At 47.4% G+C, this 19,521-nt stretch overlaps 1 protein-coding gene across 1 annotated transcript in view; it reads left to right on the top strand.

Annotated features, from left to right (window-relative positions):
* The window catches only part of LOC135814609 (ATP-dependent RNA helicase A-like), a 97,063-nt gene that overhangs the window by 33,811 nt on the left and 43,731 nt on the right, over positions 1 to 19,521 (top strand). Inside the window, exons 11-17 of the mRNA XM_065327762.1 lie at positions 2,040 to 2,120; positions 2,639 to 2,758; positions 9,797 to 9,868; positions 13,243 to 13,384; positions 15,535 to 15,617; positions 16,826 to 16,982; positions 18,651 to 18,757. Coding sequence (XP_065183834.1) covers positions 2,040 to 2,120; positions 2,639 to 2,758; positions 9,797 to 9,868; positions 13,243 to 13,384; positions 15,535 to 15,617; positions 16,826 to 16,982; positions 18,651 to 18,757 — 762 coding nt within the window. The remainder of the gene's footprint in view (positions 1 to 2,039; positions 2,121 to 2,638; positions 2,759 to 9,796; positions 9,869 to 13,242; positions 13,385 to 15,534; positions 15,618 to 16,825; positions 16,983 to 18,650; positions 18,758 to 19,521) is intronic.

The raw sequence follows: 19,521 nt of genomic DNA, 5'->3' as shown, positions 1-19,521 counted from the left end.
TGTCGTCGATGTGCCAGCTTCAGATTTCCTGTCTGTCATGCGGAGGTGCTGTGCTCCCGGCTGTTCAAACGATCCGAAGGATGAGGCATGCACACATTTCATGTGGTTTACGTTTCCCCACGACGCTGAGTTGCGTCTTTCGTGTGTCAAAATCATGGGCAGAGCAGCTCGAGTCGCCGGTGGGAAAACGCACAAGCTCTTTGAGCCAATAAAGTGGGATCGTTTGTGTTCAGCCCACTTTGAACCGACCTGCTTTCAACGCGATCTGATGAGCGAATTTGTGGCTAGCGGAGCGATGAGCAGCCAGTCAGGAAAAAAGCGAGCTCGTCGCGTGGAGGGTGCAGTGCCAACGTTATTTTCGAGTTCAGGCGTGTCTGCAAAGTCTAGTTCCACACCGAAAACAACACCTCGAAAGGAATCACTTTACCTCAAGCGAAAACGCGAGCAGGAGGAGGGATCGGACGAGGAGCTGGTAAGTGTTTAGACAAGCTGACGGGAAGTCGGGGTGATGCGTAATGCATGTCAAAGCGCTGTCAATGCTGACAGCTCCGTCGCTCTCTCGACAGCAAAGGCAATCGACTGCCCTCTGCATCACTCCGCATTTCTGGCAGGAACACCAATCGTCTTCATTGTCGACCAGTGAAGTCGTCTCCTCCAATCTCCTGGCCTTCATCACGCTGCACTTCTACCAGGGGCACCTGAGGAGGCCCCTCAGGTTCCTTGGAGTATGGCCGCAGTTGTCAAGCTTGGGAATGTCGACCAAACATCGTTCTTCATCACCAGAAAATTCAAACAACTAACACCTTCAAATGCAGGGAATTTGAATACTAATCACACGTGACGTCATCAAAACCCTCCGCGGAGGAGACAAACTTGGCCCTCCCAGGCTTCATATATCGACTTTTTGGGTCTAGTTTTTGCGATTCCCCATTCCTTGGAGACCATATGAGGCCCCCATGAAGAGAACACACTACTGAAAAAATTCCCGGAGTGCCCCTTTAATGGATGTAACTTATTTTTCCTCTGCCCCTGGAATCAATCCAACTGCTTCTGAGCCCTTTGGTGTCCATCACTCAAAAGCCACAGGCCTATTCAGCCGCTTCTGACTACAGAATCTTGGAGATACTAGATGGTCCTTAGAATTTGGTGTGCAAGAAAAACCAGCTTTCTGCGATGGATACAAGTCAAGTTTGAATGGTACGAGGAATATGTTAGAAGAACTCAAGTGGATACTCTGTGATGCAGCGACCGGTACATGCCCGAAGGCAGGGGGCCATACCAAGATCTGTATCCCTCCTGTCACTATCTTTCCAACGAGCGCCCATCCTGAAATTAGGGTTAGACCACCGCCATAGGCTGCTAGGTCATGTCCCAATTCCCAACAAGTGGTCTGAATAAAGTTATCTGCTAAAACTCACTTAGGGAAGTATTCAAATCTTGAACTTTTCAGCGACTCTACACTCGCAGAACCCAACCCTATGGTAAGGAAGCTTACATGGAGTGCCGCGACATGCCTTTGCACTAAGCTTCCGGCCCCAAAATTACTTGGGAATAATCCCTGCCCTCACAGAAACTTGAATGAAGCCACCACGAAACACCACTTGCTGAACAACAGTGCCACCTGACAAGAAAGAAGATCTAGCGACAGCAACAAATCAGCAAGGAATGCAACAGTCACTCAAGCTCCCCGGGAAATTCCTGCTGTACTGGGCAGCTCAAGCCCATGAGTGTCACATGCATCATGAGGTACTAGTAGAAAATCGTGACCGAATAGTTGCACTTTTGAGGATTTCTATTATGTTTAAATGCATGAGGTAAATCATGCATCCACACGCGTGCTCATAGCAACCTGAACTAAAAGTTGAATTTTTGGTGTGAATGTGAGGCGCATGAGAAACTGGAGTGCCCAAGCTGCACAGTACACCAGGAATTAGCTTGGCTTAGCCTATTTTAGTTTAGTGAAAAGGCGTATGGCACTTCCCTATTTTGATAGCTCCCCTCCCCCCTCTTTTTGTTTCTTTTTATGTGTTCTTATGCAGGATCTTGTTGGTCAAGCGCTCAGTGATGATCTTTATCAACGCCAACAGCAAGCACAAGCTTCAGACCCAGCTTTGCAGGAGGTATACTAGATCTATCACGACAACGCCCACCTAAATTGCTGTTTGGAAAATGCTAAAAGAGAGAAAGGGGAATTCGATACTATATCTGTGTCTATATTATTACCTTTAAGGGAATGAAGACCGGTCAGGTGGACGCACCCATTCCTAAACTGGCTAAAGACACTGCGAATCCTAACCAGTAACTTTTTTCTTTCTTTTTTACAACGCTTCAGCACTTGGCCATGTGAGCGAGTTAGTTTTCCAAGTCATGAACACTACCTCTGTACATGACTAATGATTACTCAATCTGCGGACAGAACTGTTTCATCCTTTGTGGACTCGTCAGTGACTAATGATTATGTAGTTTTTGATGTCAAGAAAAATCTGCCGTATATCAAAGCGAGTAGAGCTGCTGCTTTGTGGACTCTTGCTATTACTAGTATGCATTAGTAGTCATGTCACCACACGGACATACTAGTGTGCGTAGCTCTTGAAATTATTGTCTGTGTGCATGTATTCTCATTTTGTCTTCTCTACAGCGGATTAGTAAGCGTCAAGAACTACCTATTGCCAATGTAGCCGTTGACATTCTGCAGGCCATACGTTCAAACCGTGTCGTCATTGTGCGAGGTGCAACTGGCTGTGGTAAAACAACGCAGGTATATCAGTTTTCAGGGGGTGCTGCTGTCTCTTTTGTTTTAACAACATACATAGTAATTTATGATGCAGTTGCGTGATGTCCACCACTTTCTCAGTCAACATACATACTGTTATGTTTTCTTAAAAGGAAACACAACTATTGTCATGCAGGTTCTCACACGCAACGGGAACACTTCGTGGTAGTAAAATAGATATTTCGCAAACAACAAAAAACAACCCTTTCTCTTCGAAGAACCGAACTTGCCGAGCCTCATCGAAAACAAACAAACTCTGAAAAACCCCTACATTACACTAGTACGGGATTCAGCGCAGAGCAAAAAATAATCATGAGTCATTATACAATGCATGCAGTGTAGCCGTGAAAACTGGTGAATAAAGAATGCAGTAGGTTGGCAGCACGTGACCCGTCGTACCGCAGTACGCGACGGCGTCGCGGCTTAGAAATGAAAGGAAACACTGCGAGAAAAGACAAAACGAAAATACATGTCCCTTTGTCAAAACTTAGAAGAAACAAACAAAATGCGACCAAGAATCATTTTGAGAGTCAACGTCAATACTCTTGTGCAGTTGTGCAAATTCTTGTCTTGCACTGTGCAACACAAGAAACAAACAACCTACGAAATAACTCGTGAACTAACTGTAGGCTAAATCACTACATGTACGCGAAATTGCGTTCCAAAATAAACTGAATTTCTGAGACATTTCATATTTCACATCCTGAGGGAAATATTGAATAAATAGTAAATACATCCTAAAAAAACACATGGCCACGACGGCCTTCCCAACATACCCCCCTCCTTGATACATCCGTATCAAAGAATGAGTAAAATGAGAAAAGAGATCGAACTGACTAAAGATGGCGATAAGTCCATCTAAAACGTGCGTACGGACTGTCAGCCTTTCACAACCGGACATAGCCGTACAACTGACCTAGTTACCTGCTTGCCTCCGACCTGGAGCTTAGCGACACGCACTCTGCCGTCAGAACCAGGGTAGACCTCCAACACCCGTCCAAGAGGCCACCTGCCACGGGGGGTATCAGCTGACACAACGAGGACGATGTCACCGACACTGAGATCCGGGTACTTTTTCCACCACTTGGACATCCATGCTGTCACTCCAGAACACGACATTCTCCATTGCAATGGCGGTGTCTTGGCTACGGACACACCAAGACGACATCCGATGACTGCTCCCATTAGCTCGAGTCAGGGGATGCTAACAGCTGATAACGGCGCCACTTTGGCTCAAGCCATGACGAATCTACTGGACCTCGTACCATCCTGGTACACATGACAGAGATAAGCGACTGCTCCATATGCATCTTGCGAGGCATCGCAGAATACCTGTAGCTGAGTCTCCACCACCTCTTCATCGCGTTGAAGACACCGGTGAACTCGGACATCCTGGAGTGCATCCATGTCGGCACACCACTTTTGCGCCTCTGCGCCTAGCTCTGGCGGCAGAGAGTCGTCCCAGTCAGCACCTGCTAGCCACATCTTCTGGAACAACATCCAACCAACTATGGTGAATGGCAGTACGAATCCGATCGGATCAAACAATGTGGCTAGGTTCTTCAAGAAAGCTCTCTTGGTGACAATGTCTGATGGCGGCTTGACATGAATCAGGAACTCGTCTTCCTCTGCTCGCCACTTAACTCCGAGAGTCTTGGTCGTCGGCAGGATTCCATTAGCGAGGTCCACTTCCTTGGCTCGGTCCTCCTCGGGGACTTCGGCGAGCACCTCAACATTGTTGGAAATCCATTTTCGCACATGCATTCCAGCGAGACCCCACAGCGCCATAAGCTCGTGGTACAGCTGAATCGCTAGCTCTGTTGACTTTGTCGAGTCCATTGAATCGTCCATGTACGTGGACTTCAACACGGTTTCTGCTGCCATAGGAAACTCCTCCTGGTTCCGCCGCGCATGCTCTTGCGAGACCAGTTGAGCTAAGAATGGAGATGTATTGATCCCGAACACCACTCTATTGTACTGGTAAACGGCCGGTTGGTCCTCCGTATCTTCTCGCCAAAGAAATCGATGGAACTGTCGGTCATCCTCTTCCAACTCGATTTGTAGATACATCTCTGCCACGTCGGCTACCAGTGCGTTTGGGTGTCGCCGAAACCGCAGGAGAACGTCGGTGAGGTCCCGTTGTAGTTTGGGCCCAGTGCTGATGTAGTCATTCAGACACTTGCCTTTCGTCTTTGCTGCTGCATCAAAGACCACACGCACCTTTGTGGATGTAGCCCCAGGTCGTACAACAGCAAAGTGCGGCAGATACCAGCCGTCGCCATCACTTGCGTTGCTGATCTTGCTGATATACCCTTGTTCTAAGTGACGGCGAATCACGGTTCGGTATTCCTCAGCGACGTCTGGCTCCTTCGCCAGGCGTCTCTCTACTGCGATGAGCCGCTTCATTGCAGTTTCTCGACTGTAGTTGTCCGGAGGTGGTCTCTTGATCCACGGCTCCGAAACCTGGTACCTTCAGTTCTTGTAGGTCATCGACTGGACCGTCTGATCAAAAACGGCTTGATCATCTGCACAGAATTTGTACAACTGGGGAAGTTCCCCCACCTCCCACATCCTTCTCACCAGTGCATTCAGGTCGACGTCCTTTCCGAAGTACGTGCGTGTGAAATTTGTCGTCTGTTGCGGTCTGGTGCTCCTGCCAACGCATGTCCACCCGAGTGGCGTTCTGCGTGCGAATGGCTCATGAGCCTCACCATAGACTTCCTCCATGCACCTGTGGAGACTAGCGTGGTCAAGGCCGATCAGCGCTTCTACTCGCTTCTTCTGGCATTGCGGAAACTCGATGCCGTTGAGGTGCGGATACCGTGTCTGATCTACCGACCAATCATGAGGTGTAAGGTCACCGGTGACATTCTTGGCAGTCAGAGCAGAGAACTGTGTGATAAATCTGCCATCCAGACTCTCGATGTGGCAGTCGACTGGCATGGTCTCTAGGGTCTCGATGCGGCCGTTCAGCGTGCTCACTGACACTTCTTGTGTGGGAGCGCTAAGCTCTAGCTGTGCTGCAACGTCGCAATTAAGGTAAGACTGCGTGCTGCCGTCGTCCAGCAGCGCGTTGACCGTGACATTCTTGTTGCCGTGGCGAAGTATGACGGGAACGGTTCGCAGTGCGACAGCTCTAACGCCGACACTACTCATATATGTGGCCATGGAACTGGTGTCACCCCCCCCCCCCCCCTCCGTGGAGGCGCTAGACTGGAGCACTGGCTTCTGTGAGGCTCCATTCGAGTCTGTAGTAGCACTAGACTTTCCGTGCAGCAACGCCTTGTGGGTCTCTGTACAACCGTCGGCACCACAGGGCTGCGACCTGGGACAGTTATTTCCCAAATGACCAGAGTTAAGGCAACGGTAGCAAAGCTTGAGCGTCCGGGCCTTCTGCCAACGCTCTGCAATTGACAGCTTCCGATACTCTAGGCATTTCCAAACGGGATGGACCTTCGTGCAGATCGGGCAACTGCTGCTGCTCTGGGCCTTCTTGGGCTTGTCAGCGAAGAATGCCTGATGCTTCACTCCACCATGACTGGCCTGACCCTTCAGCGGGTGACTCTTTGCTGTTTGAGTGGACCCTACTGGAGTTGCCGTGGAGATACCTTGGATCGTCTCCTGGGCTCGTACTTGGAACTCGCTTTCCAGCTCCACCCATTGCAGAAGCGCTTCGACAGATTCAGAGGTGCTTGTCTGGTGTATCCACTTCTGGTAGCTCAGCAGAAGAGACACCCCCAGCTTCTGTGTTAGCCGGACATAAAATGTCCCGTTAGCCAACTCCTGTGTCTGACCACTCGCCTTCAAATTCACCACAGCGACATCGAGTAGCTCCGCAAAACGCTCCAACTCCTGGGCGTTTGCAGATCTCATCGCTGGGAACTTCTCAAGGGCTTCTAGATGCACTGCAACTAGACGTCGCTGACCACCGAACTTGCGTTCCAGCCTACGTCGTGCTGCCTCATACGCCTCGGCCGAGTAGCCAAGAGTGTCGATAGACCGTAGTGCATCGCCCGCGAGGTATTTTCGGAGCTGCAATAACTTCAGCCCATCCGGAATGTTAGCGCAGCCAATGCACATCTCAAACGCCGCCTTCCACGTCTCATATTGCCGCTTGTCGCCCTTGAATGTTGGAATTGACACTTTCTCTAAATGTCGGTACAACTCGATTCTACCAGAACTACTCGCTTGCACTGGTAGACCACTCGGCGAAGTCATGGCAACTGGAAGACTGCTCGGCTGCACACGACCATAATCTTCATGGTGTGACGCGTGACCCGGCTGACCAACTGGTATTTGTTGCATGACCGGTTGGGTCGCTGGTGGTGTAGACATTATTCCAGACTGATTCGGCAAGACGTGCGTCGGGAAGTCGGGTGCCGACAAGAAACCCGGTGGTGTTCCAAATGAGAATGGATGTCCAGAATGGGTCGGCGGTGGAACGTACAAATTTCCTGATCCCGGCACAAATGCAGGTGTAGAAGCCGAGAGAGTATGACTTGCAACTGCACGAGGCTGCACAGCTGGAGTTGGTTGCGTCCCACGAGGAGGCTGCACTGCAGGAGTTGGTTGCGTCTGGGCTGACTGCACGAGTATGGTCGTGGCCGACAATGCTCTGGGTGGTACACTGACCCCACTTGAACTACGGTTAGGGGCAGTGATTACATTTCTTGCCGAAGCTGCCGACGTAGATACCGGTGCCTGCTGCGCGCCAGACTGAGCAATGCCACTTGCCTGGTTACTCCCTGCAGACTGATGACCAATGTCCAGCGGTGTCGCCATGGTTTCGGCGGTTGCCATGGCAACCGGGTGAACTTTTGACAAGAGCTCCGCCGTAAACGGTAATGTAGGTACAGACGACAAAGAGACCGGAAAGGACACCTTAATCGTGCGTGACTTGTCTGTACTCACATTGGTTGCCATGGTTGCACTTGACGACGACACAATTGGCTGGCTGTCACTGACGCTTGCCGTGTCAGCCGCAAGCGATTCGTCCTGTCTATCATGATGGTCACCACTTGGAGTTCCCAGGGGGAGTGCCGATGCATTTGCTCCCAGAGGTGCTCCCGAGGAAACGGCAGGTGGCTGGGTAGTCCCCTCAACAGTCGCACTCTGGCTGACACTGGATGCAGACACATTCCCAAAACGACTGAGACTCTTCTCAGCACACATGTTCTGTTTTTCCTCAAGGGCCTTGCTAGGAGAGTGTGGCGGTGTCAACATCCTCCCACTTGCTCTGGGATTCTCCAAGCTCTGCGTCAACATTGCCTTTACTAATCTTATGTTCTTGGCTCTGGTGATGGAAGCTGGCGAACTTTCACCCGTTCTGGCTCGACTTGGCCTCTTGCTGATTTCTGCCAGCACGTCGCTGGTCTTGCTGACAGCATCGCTGTAGTCGACGTTGATGACCTCTATCTCCTCGTGCACTTTTTCTGTGGGTAGTCCTAATTCTGCGTACCGAGTTACCAGTTTTAGACACACATCCACAGCGTTGTGAACACTCTCAGTCACGTCATCCAACAACCTCTTGATCTCTTTCGAGGTCGCATCCTCTTCGTAGATCCAGCTGAGCAACAAGTTTCGATTTCGTGTGACATGGAACTTGGCCTTGGCCTTCGCCTTCTTGCACTCCTCAAGATCCATGTTGTCCAGCGAAAAGCCGAAATGCTACTCACTACCACACTGCGCTTGGTGAAGGAACCACTACTTGACAACTATCCTCTGCTACCAATTTGTCATGCAGGTTCTCACACGCAACGGGAACACTTCGTGGTAGTAAAATAGATATTTCGCAAACAACAAAAAACAACCCTTTCTCTTCGAAGAACCGAACTTGCCGAGCCTCATCGAAAACAAACAAACTCTGAAAAACCCCTACACTACACTAGTACGGGATTCAGCGCAGAGCAAAAAATAATCATGAGTCATTATACAATGCATGCAGTGTAGCCGTGAAAACTGGTGAATAAAGAATGCAGTAGGTTGGCAGCACGTGACCCGTCGTACCGCAGTACGCGACGGCGTCGCGGCTTAGAAATGAAAGGAAACACTGCGAGAAAAGACAAAACGAAAATACATGTCCCTTTGTCAAAACTTAGAAGAAACAAACAAAATGCGACCAAGAATCATTTTGAGAGTCAACGTCAATACTCTTGTGCAGTTGTGCAAATTCTTGTCTTGCACTGTGCAACACAAGAAACAAACAACCTACGAAATAACTCGTGAACTAACTGTAGGCTAAATCACTAGATGTACGCGAAATTGCGTTCCAAAATAAACTGAATTTCTGAGACATTTCATATTTCACATCCTGAGGGAAATATTGAATAAATAGTAAATACATCCTAAAAAAACACATGGCCACGACGGCCTTCCCAACAACTATGTATGTCGTACTGGGGAACCTTCTCTAGATCCTGCATTATGTACTATTGTGGCATGCAACATTATTTATCTTCAGTCCTTACAGGCCATTCACACGACGTGTAAACACTTGCACGTGTGTGACCAAGATAACACTGGGAAACCGTGATCCAGTTCACACGGTGCTGGGCAAACTTTGCAACCGTCAATGTATCCATAGTGACCTCCTAGAAATGCCGGGAAATGTTAAATTTTGAATTTTCCTTTGTTCAAGCACTGCATTTGCAGTACGCACTTTCAACAACCGATACTTTTGCTGGCATGCAAAGATAGTCGTGAGCAAAAGGGCCTCGGTCAAGATACAAAAATCAGTTGCACGCGTGTGTCCAAGTTTATCGTATCCGAGTAAATATCCTTGGAAACGATACGATAAAAGTGAGTTTGGACGTCGTGTGAATGATAAAAGTGAGTTTGGACGTCGTGTGAATGGCCTATAATAGTCATTTGACTCCATCCTTTCAACTTCACGGAAAGCAACAACTTGTAAATAACAACGCATTTCGATTGCCATTATCCACAAGGTTGACTGTATTTTGGCATCACTATTGGGATTTAGTGTTCTGACTATTCCATATCCTTCTACTTTGTTGTTATTTTTAGTTGCCCCAGTTCATTCTGGATGATGCCATTGCATCAGGTCGTGGAGCTCACTGCAATATCATTGTCACGCAGGTTAGTGACACAGTGAAGTCCTAATAAGAGAAATGTACCCCTCAATCCTAACCCTCAGTTTTTTGGTCAATTTAAGCGGCAGCTAGTCACGTGCAAATTTATTTTGAGATACCAGTAGGCGTTACTGAGTATTTGGTTTTCAATTCTGTTTTTGAATTGAGTTTAAATTATGCTTGCTTGCGATTGGATATACACTATAATCAGTGTCAATTCAGACCTTTTGCTAACGATTTTCGTACACAATTTTCGTAGTTCGGGAACGAGGTTACGAAGATCTTACGGAACTTCGTCTAACCTTGACGGAAAAATACTCTTTCAACGAATCTTGCTTTCGTTCTTATTTGGCGGGATTTGTTTCAACATTTTTAAGACTTTTCCCTCTTTCTTCTCTAACCGTAAACGTGTTGCACTGTATGGCAACAAATTTGCCTGCGCCTGTTCCTCCCACACCTGTTACACTGGATCGGCAAAGGGTAGTTTGGGACTCAGACATGGACTTGGTCCGGCCTAGACAGATTCGGGGAGCAGGCAATCCTTTTGTGCGTGGTTCTTCTGTGTTGGATGATGTCGTTGAAGAGTGTCGTGATGGAGCACGAAACCGCGCTGGCAGGACGAGCCTTTGAAGCAGGCGCGTATGCAGGGTCAACGGGAGGGGGGTTACTTGGGGTCCGTTGTAGTAAATAGCTACGTCACGTTAACCAACTCTCGCGCGTGTTGCGTGTTTCAGCGCATGTGCAGTGCATGAAGACGTCAAGTAGTCGTAGAATCTGCGACTTGACGACTCGTTGACAGCATGGCGCGACGCCCACGCACAGCGCGAGCGCAGGGCAACAAAAGACGAAAAACCGAAAAAATCGTTCAGTTGGCTGACAGAAAGGGGAGATCGTCCGAACCCTGTGGAACCCCCCCCCCCCCCCCCCCCTGGGTACGCGCCTGTTGAAGCAACTCCAGAACCTGTGCTTTCGTAAAGTCAGGTGCGTGCACCGGGTCAAAAAAAGGTGGTTTCCAAAAAATTTCGACCGCCATCTTGCAATATTAAGCTACCTGCAGATTCAGCAGTATTACACGCATTACACACTGAAAGAAAGCTTTAAAAGTTATGGCTGCCAGTCCCACCGAGCCATCAAAACAAATGTGGTACAAAGGCATTTTCCTGACACAGGATAAATGAATAGGCTAGCCGACGTTATACAAGTAGTTCGAAGCAGTGAAGGAAGATTCAGACACTCTTGCTAGTAAGTGAGTCAAAGAAGCAGGTCAATCCATGTCACTGTCTGAGTCTGCAGTGGCACTATAGCCCTGGGAAGACACGTGCAACCGGAAATTGAGACAATTCGCTAAGATCCATGGTATTTTTGTAGTATTCATCGTAGAGCGCTCCTTTCTTTTCTAGCTGACCGCTAAAGACCTGTGCCTGACGTCACACAGGTCTATGCATTTCTGGAGTCCTGGACTAGACTGTCGTGCAATAGAGGAAAATATTTATGACAAAATAATAATTATGATTGCCACCCAAGTGCGGAAGTGAACATTCCGTTCAGGGAAAGCCGAGTTACGAAATATTTGAGTGTTTGCAGAATGCACTTCATAGCGGATGCAAAAAGGTGGTTTCCGGGCTCCAAGAAAACCACGAGGTGCACGCGCCTGAAAGTGATATCTACGCAAACACGTCTCCTCGTCAATTTTGTCGAAAAGTAAGCGATCACCCACATGCTGAGGCAGATTCGCACAGGTATCTTCACATATACATGTAAAGCGAATGAGAAGCAGAAGCTCCTCTACATCCAAAATTTTAGGGGTCAAACGGGTGTACCTTTAACTAACGAACGGGTAATTTTCTTACCGGGCGGGTTAACGGGTACCCTTTAGCAGCCATGTTTAATTTTTACGCATTTTTACATACATGTACTTGGTCCGTTTCATCGCAATTGTCGCTTATCTCCCACGCACCTTTTGACAGGTAAAACCCAGTCCTATCTCGATATCTAACTCACATTCGTTTGGGAGGTTGTGATGGCAAGATCAGAGGAGCCAGAAAGAAAAAAACCATCGCGACTAGCGCCAGTGGCATCGCGATTCATACAATTTTGATGGAAAAGTGGGAAACTTTTCGCTGCAGTGAATGCACTGCAGTGAATGCACACATTCACTGCAGCGAAAAGCCAAGCGCAGCTCAAAGACCGGAACTGTAGCAGGGGAAATCGACATCCTGACCTGGAGAGCGTGACAGTCACGGCCAGGACTGATGGCGAGATGGTGGCAAAGAAGACATTGTCCGACCTGGCAGCGGCAGCACAAGAGTCGTGGTCAGCGTATCCAGCAGAGCGTATGACAGCTGTCTGGAGAGGGATGAGTGCCTGATTCAAAAACATTGTTGAACACACAGTACTGTAGTGACAGACGGGTCACGCTGCCCACGTTCCTCCAAGTGCCAAAGTGACAACCGCGACTGTTCCTTTCCCGTCATACACACCAGTGAATGTGAGCTCAAGTGGCATCAGCTCGAGTGATGCAGAGCCAGAGTCGGATAAACTAAAGCCTGAGTGCAAGAAGGCGCTCCGTCGCTGTTTTCTTTTGTACATTTTTTGTAACCTTGCTTCCTTTCTTCGACTTGCTTCATCAGATTCCATCGCTGAATTTATTTCTTGTGGCGGACAGGAATCCTGTATCATGCTTCTTCACTATGCGTATTGGAAATTTCACAGAGCGGTAAAAAAAACTCCTGTTCTTAGTTGCGATAGATAAGCGACAATTGCGATGAAACGGACCAAGTAAATCATTATTTTAATTCATCTGGTCTCATGTTGCATTTTGATATCACATTGTGATTCGCAAATTGATTTGTGTCTGATAGTTGCAGAGGTAGACCTACTACTGAAGGTGCGAAAATGCTACAACAATGCAGACATCCAGGGTAGAGTTGTAAATAATTGACTCCCGCCGGGAATGCGCGATCCCAGCGGTGTTGTTCCGTGCTGACTGGATCATCGAAATCCAAACGAGTACCCTTTTACTAACGGTACCAGAGATTAACGGGCGGGTACCCGGAACACCCCTTTGACCCCTACAAAATTCCATTCTCGTGCTCAAGAAGGAGCAGAGAGAAAAGCATTTGATGATCGAGTTCTCAAAGGCGAAATTCGAAATAGAAACAAGAAAACACAAAAAGGTACGCCGTAAAATTGTTGTTTTTCAATCTCCCGCAGGTGAGAAAAATGTTGCTATGCCAACAACGCAACGAAATGCGGACATGTGGAGCAAAACGAAAATTTTACGGAACTTCTGTGCGTAATCCAGGCCAAAGGAAAATTAACGAAGATCGTTAGCGAAAGGTCTCTAATGCTTCTGTGTTCTCTTGTGCTTTCTTGGTACAGCCACGTCGTATCAGTGCTGTATCTGTGTCGGAACGTGTTGCCTTCGAACGAAATGAGCGCCTTGGGGAAAGTGCTGGATACAGCGTTCGCTTTGACTCCAACTTGCCCAGATCTTATGGCAGTCTGTTTTTTTGCACTGTTGGTAAGAGTCGTACTGTTTTGTTTAGTCACCCACACCCTATCAGATTTAATGTAATGGATAAATGTAATTGATTATGTAAGTTAACTCATTTAGAGATTAACGGGCGGGTGTCCGTAAATACATGTATTTACTTAGAGACGTCCAAGAGGCGTTTCTTTCTTGACCCACCCACCCACCCCCAGAAACGCCCCCCCCCCCCCCCCACCCCCCTACGAATACAGATAATACCACTCAAAATAAACACCATACTATGCACACATATACCGTACAGTCGACTCCACTTACATGTATAACGAGCTCGCATATAGCGAATTTCGTGATATAGCGAACCCTTGTCCATTTCCCTATTTGAACCCATACATATGTGTCCCTGCCTCCCTGTCGTCCTTGGTCTACTCTGCCGTGATGCGTGCAGTGCAGTGCGTCTCAACGCCTACTTGTGTCTGATCTACAACCTGTAGTGCAGTGCTACATCATGTACATGTACATGTACACACGCGGTATGGTATGCATGCACTCCGAAATGTATTTTTTAGAAACGCCTTGCAGGCGAACCCACCCACCAGAAACGCCTGTTAGACGTCTCTAAGTAATTACATGTATTTACGAACGGCCCCTTAACCCTTTCAGTGCTAATGACGAGATATCTCGCTCTGTAAAGTGTGCCTGAATGGCGGATGACGAGATATCTCGCTCCACGGCCCACGAAATAGTACGAAGTGCATATATCACTGTACAAACTGTCAACGGCGGCTGATTTTCAGAACCGATATACTGTTGGAAAGGTATTGAGCTTAGCTTTCCAGTGATATACAGTTCTTTGCCGATAGGACTAGATTTGAGTGAGCGATGACGAATAGAATTGCAACAAATCTAAAATACGCTTTCTGGCCATCAGTTCAAACTTTTTGCTCGTGACTCGCTTTTTTAGGGATTTCCCTTTGCTACAGCGCATTCGTGTTGGGCATCAAGCAAAGCGCTTGGATCTCTGCTTTGCAGCGCAGTTTGAATCGTGAAGTTTGGTTTAGTTTGAGAGAGATGGCGAACGAAAATGTATTGTGAAGTTGTTTAGCGATTCTGAGACATGTAAGGGCTTCTTCTAGTGCACATAGAAGTGACCCTGGGATGCCTATGGAGCTGAGAACTGCCAAGGAGTCTTCGCTTGGCTCAGGCCTTTCCAACAAGCCATAGATCGTGGAAATCCATCAATGAATGCAAAAATGGCGAAAGATTTTGCTCGGCAACGTGCATGCAGGGTTTGAAATGAAAGCAAATGCGCTGAAAGCTTAGCCGGCAGGGGGAAACTAGGCCAGCAGTGAAAGGGTTAAGGCCACAGGTGATGACACCCAGGCTCTACACTCCTTATTTGGCATTGAAAAATACCCGTTATACGTCCTCAGCGCCTGGGCGTCATTATCGAACATCTTTAGCGCTGAATGGGTTAAAAGCAAGCAGAGTGAATGTATGTACGAAATATGAACCAGCCAAGTACAACCAGCCCCCCCCCCCCCCCCTCTCTCTATTCGTGTTGTCATTCTTGCCATTTAGTCCGAGATCCAAGCCTGGGAAATATTGAAACTAAGCTATTCCGCTCCTATGGGAGGTGTACCAAGGCTTGACGTCACAGATCGATAGAGAAACCATATGTGGCCATCTTTCGAGTGGACTTGGTTGCCGAAGCCTGACTTGGTGGCTCTTACTCACAACAAAACTTCACTTTTTTCCGAAGCGAATTCCGGACTAATTGTTGTGTGTGTTGTGTGTGTGTTGTGTGTGTGTGTTGTGTGTGTGTTGTGTGTGTGTGTTGTGTGTGTTGTGTGTGCTGTGTGTGTGTGTGTGTGTGTGTTGTGTGTGTTGTGTGTGTGTGTGTGTGCGTGTGTGTGTGTGTTGTTGTTGTGTGTGTGTTGGTATGTGTGTGCATGCGTGCGTGTGCGCGCGTGTGCGTGCGTGTGTGTACGTGTGTACGTGTGAGTACATATGTCCGGGTGTATGCACCCGTGTGCCTGTGTTCATGTGTGCCTGTGTTCATGTGTGCCTGTGTTCATGTGTGCCTGTGTTCATGTGTGCCTGTGTTCATGTGTGCCTGTGTTCATGTGCCTGTGTTCATGTGCCTGTGTTCATGTGTGCATGACTGTGCTTATGGTTATTAGGTGTGCTGCTGCGCAAGTTGGAAACAGGAATTCGTGGAATTTCACATGTTGTTGTAGATGAGATTCATGAACGTGATTTGAATGTGAGTACACTACAGGTATTCATGAATTCAAAATGATTACAGGGAATATTATAACCGGTATTGCATCGCAGTGTGTGACCCAAATCTTCTTCTATGGTGCGAAGAAACTTTAGGAATGAATGTGTCGCAGGAAACTGTGAGTGTGAGGCATGTCAAAGTTTCACTGTACCATATGATGTACAGTGTGCATACCCGGTGTGCCACTCAGGGATCAAGTAGGTGCATTTTAAGAAGTGCTGTACATTGTCGCATACACTCGGTTGGGTTCGCAATTAAATGGGAGTACATGCACATAAACGCTAAAGTCAAAGTTTCACCAGTTGTAGTCTTCGGGGTGCTGAGTCGAATGGTCTTGGTTCGAGGAAGCTGAGACGCTTGCTTCCTCCTTTATTCCCAATCAAGCTCGCCACTTCCACCGAAACTGGGTGACTGCGTCCTACTAGCTTTTAGATGCTGAGTCGACTGGTTTTGGTCCGAAAAGGCTGCGATGCAGCGTTCGGCCCTTATTCCCAATCGAACACGGTTGAGTAAATGGTCACGTGCTCATGCATGCACCAGTCACCTGGTCACCGTGCCCACAGACTACAACTTACAGCCTGTTTGGGCGCGTTCCTGTCACTCGAGTTCAACCGTTGAACCTTTGAGTTGAACCTTGGTGTGAAAGTTGTAGCCTGCAGGCACGGTGTACGCGTGAGGATGTGACCGCTTACTCAACCGTGTTCGATTGGGAATAAGGGCCGGACACTACATCGCAGCCCTTTCGGACCAAAACCAGTCGACTCAGCGTCCAAAAGACTACAACATATGGACCAATCGTGGTCATCTGTGCTTTTGTAAGAACGAAATGGCACTTTTAGTGACATTTTGCAGACAAATCTCCATCTAGTAGGGCGCTGTCACCCAGTTTCGGTGGAAGTGGCGAGTTCGATTGGGAATAAATGAGAAAGGGAGCATCTCAGCTTCCTCGGACCAAGACCATTCGACTCAGCACCCAGAAGACTACAACTGGTGAACAATTGATTTTAGCCTTTACTCTGAATGCTATAGGGTGCATTGGTCTGACTCCTCTTTTTTGACTCCCATGTCGTATCGCATGTCCTCATGTTTGCATGCCTATGTGGGCATGTGGGTCTCTGTGTGTGTGTTTGCGTACATTTGCGCATACGTGTAAGTTGCAATTTGTTTGTAATTTTGCATCCACTGTGTAGACTGACTTCCTGCTGGTAGTTCTACGTGACATGATGATTGCCTACCCTGCTCTTCGAATTGTCCTCATGTCTGCCACTATCGACACGTCTCTGTTTTCTCGCTACTTCGACAACTGTCCCATTCTGGAAGTGCAAGGAAAGACCTTTCCTGTGTCACGTAAGACTACAAGACAGTCAATACTAGCATGGCGCCGATATTTTTTTAATAGCTTTACTTGAGAACGGCGATATACCATTATAGCTTTACTACCGTACTGGCAATATAATTATATGGTCGCAGTGAGGCCATGAAGCGTTACATTGGCACATGTTTACCGCACGCAGGGCGTTACATGCAAAGTCGCACAGGAGCCGTTACACAGGTTTCTATATTGCCGCAGTCCTTTTTTTGCTATTGCCACATCACTTTTTTTGCTATTGCCGCATCATTTTTTTGCTATTGCCGCATCATTTTTTGCAAACTGCAATGAAAAGATCGCCGCACCCCGCCGGACGCGCGTTACGAACGCAACGAAAATTTGTCGCACTAGCCTGGTCGCGCGTTACGCCGCACCCCCCTGCGTTACGCGTTACGCGGCAACATATATTGCCAGTACGGTAGTATGCTGTTCTGAAAGACCCGGTCATGCATGCATGCTCATACGCATAGACAAGAGCCACGAGACAAGCACACAGGCTCACAGTGTTAGGCCGGGTGCTGCTGGCATGGTTCAATTCTGTAACTACTTTATTTACTCAAATTAGCCCTGCCTCGAAAATAAGCGCCACCTTGTTATAAGCCCTTTGGTAGAGAAGTGGTTGAAATGTTCAACTCTTATCTGAAAGTATCTCCTGTGGGGGGCTATTTTGACACAAGGCATATTTTTGGTGCGATCGTCAACTGCAAACATGTACCGTATATTATACATAGGTCAGATGGTAAAAACATCCTTCAAACGCATTGCAGTACGGTGCAGATCATGAACTCTGCAGAAATGTATGGTGTACGACTAAACGTTACGCATTTCAGAAGTGTGTACGCCACTGCACGGTAATTGTTTCCCGTATTCTCTGATCTGTATGATTTTCCTTTGTCCACAGCTGGCAGAACCCAATAATACATAGGTACCCAAAACGGGCTCTCGAAGCCCCTAAATAGCTCCTTAAGCTATCAATAAGAATGAAGTTCACAATAACAGCCCAGGATTTTTCTTCGATCCTCCTTTACTAGTACTCGGTGCTGTTGAGTTACCGAAGGAAAATGTGCTATCATACCATACCAATTTTCTCTGCACACAAACTACAAAACTACCCGTGTAAGGGTACACACGTATGATGCGTTATATGTCTTACAATGAATCTCGATTAAATTTTGGCAAAGATTATCCTGACCTAGCTTGAAAAATAACTGCTTGGTCAGCTTCTATGCGAGGGGGATAATAACCTCGTGCTGAAATAGTTAGTGCATGGTAGATCGGGCCTAATGCTTGTTAGTGCCCTCGGGCTAACCTGGAGGGCACTAACAAGCCATAACTTCCCTGCCATGCACTGACCTATAATTGAAATTCCGCAGTAAATGTGCGATGCATGAACGCGTACTCTCAGTACTTCGAGTACAATGACGCATTTTTTGTTGGTGTTTCTGGCTACTCTTCTTTGCGCTGTTCCAACACCTCTCCGCTGTATGAAATTCATTGTACTCATTCAGTGCCCTTTTTTGCCTGTTTCCATTCAATGAGAAAGCGTCAAAACATTTCTGGGCATTTTTGAAAACATTACTTGTAAGGAACGTAACCCTAGTTCTTTTCTTCTTCAGTCTAATTTTTTATATTTTTGTTTGTTTTAGGGTATTACATGGAAGACACAGTAGAGTTGCTCCGATTCATGCCCCCTCCATCGGATAGAAAGAAGAAAGGATCCAGTCGTGATGATCCTGATGATGAGGAAGTTGAGGTATGTTGGTCTACTGTTGCGAATTATTCAATTATATAATATACTCCCTCACTAGAGGGATTTATTGACTTTTTTTCACCCGACTTGGGCCATTGGGTCAGATCTGGGTTAGCGTCATGCTGGGATCGAATATTGGATCTGTTTACATGAGCTTGTTGTTGTTGTTGTTGTTGCTGCTGCTGCTGCTGCTGCTGCTGCTGTTGTTGTTGTTGTTGTTGTTGTTGTTGTTGTTGTTGTTGTTGTTGTTGTTGTTGTTGTTGTTGTTGTTGTTGGTGTTGTTGTTGTTGTTGTTGTTGTTGTTGTTGTTGTTTTTGAATTCTTTATTCTCACGATGGCACCATCGCCAATAAGAGATTGTTGTTGTTGTTGTTGTTGTTGTGGTCGTCGTCGTCGTCGTCGTTGTTAATATTATTCTCGGATATTGAGCCAATAGTAAGAGAAAAGGACCTATAAGTTACTAGTTATGACTAACAGTCCACCAATATCCTTGTCAGTCTTGTTGTCGCACTATCTGACTGTGTATTATCTCGTTACCTTGGTGGACTGTTAGTCATAACTAATAACGTATAGCACATTAGAGCTTGCGGTAATGTAGGTTAACACATTGCACAAGCCACCATTTCACACGCGCTCCAGCGGCTTCCAAAGAGCCCGCAGATCCCACGCTATTCATTGATGCATGTCAAGTAACACGTACATGCACGCTGTGGTGGCATGTAACATGCGTAGATCTACGCCGGAACTCACCTGAACTCGCCAGCCAA

Source organism: Sycon ciliatum, chromosome 4, assembly GCF_964019385.1.
Source record: "Sycon ciliatum chromosome 4, ocSycCili1.1, whole genome shotgun sequence".
In the NCBI taxonomy this organism is placed as follows: Eukaryota; Metazoa; Porifera; class Calcarea; order Leucosolenida; family Sycettidae; genus Sycon; species Sycon ciliatum.
The sequence above is the reverse complement of the archived record's forward strand: the minus strand, read 5'-3'. Positions and strand labels throughout refer to the sequence as shown.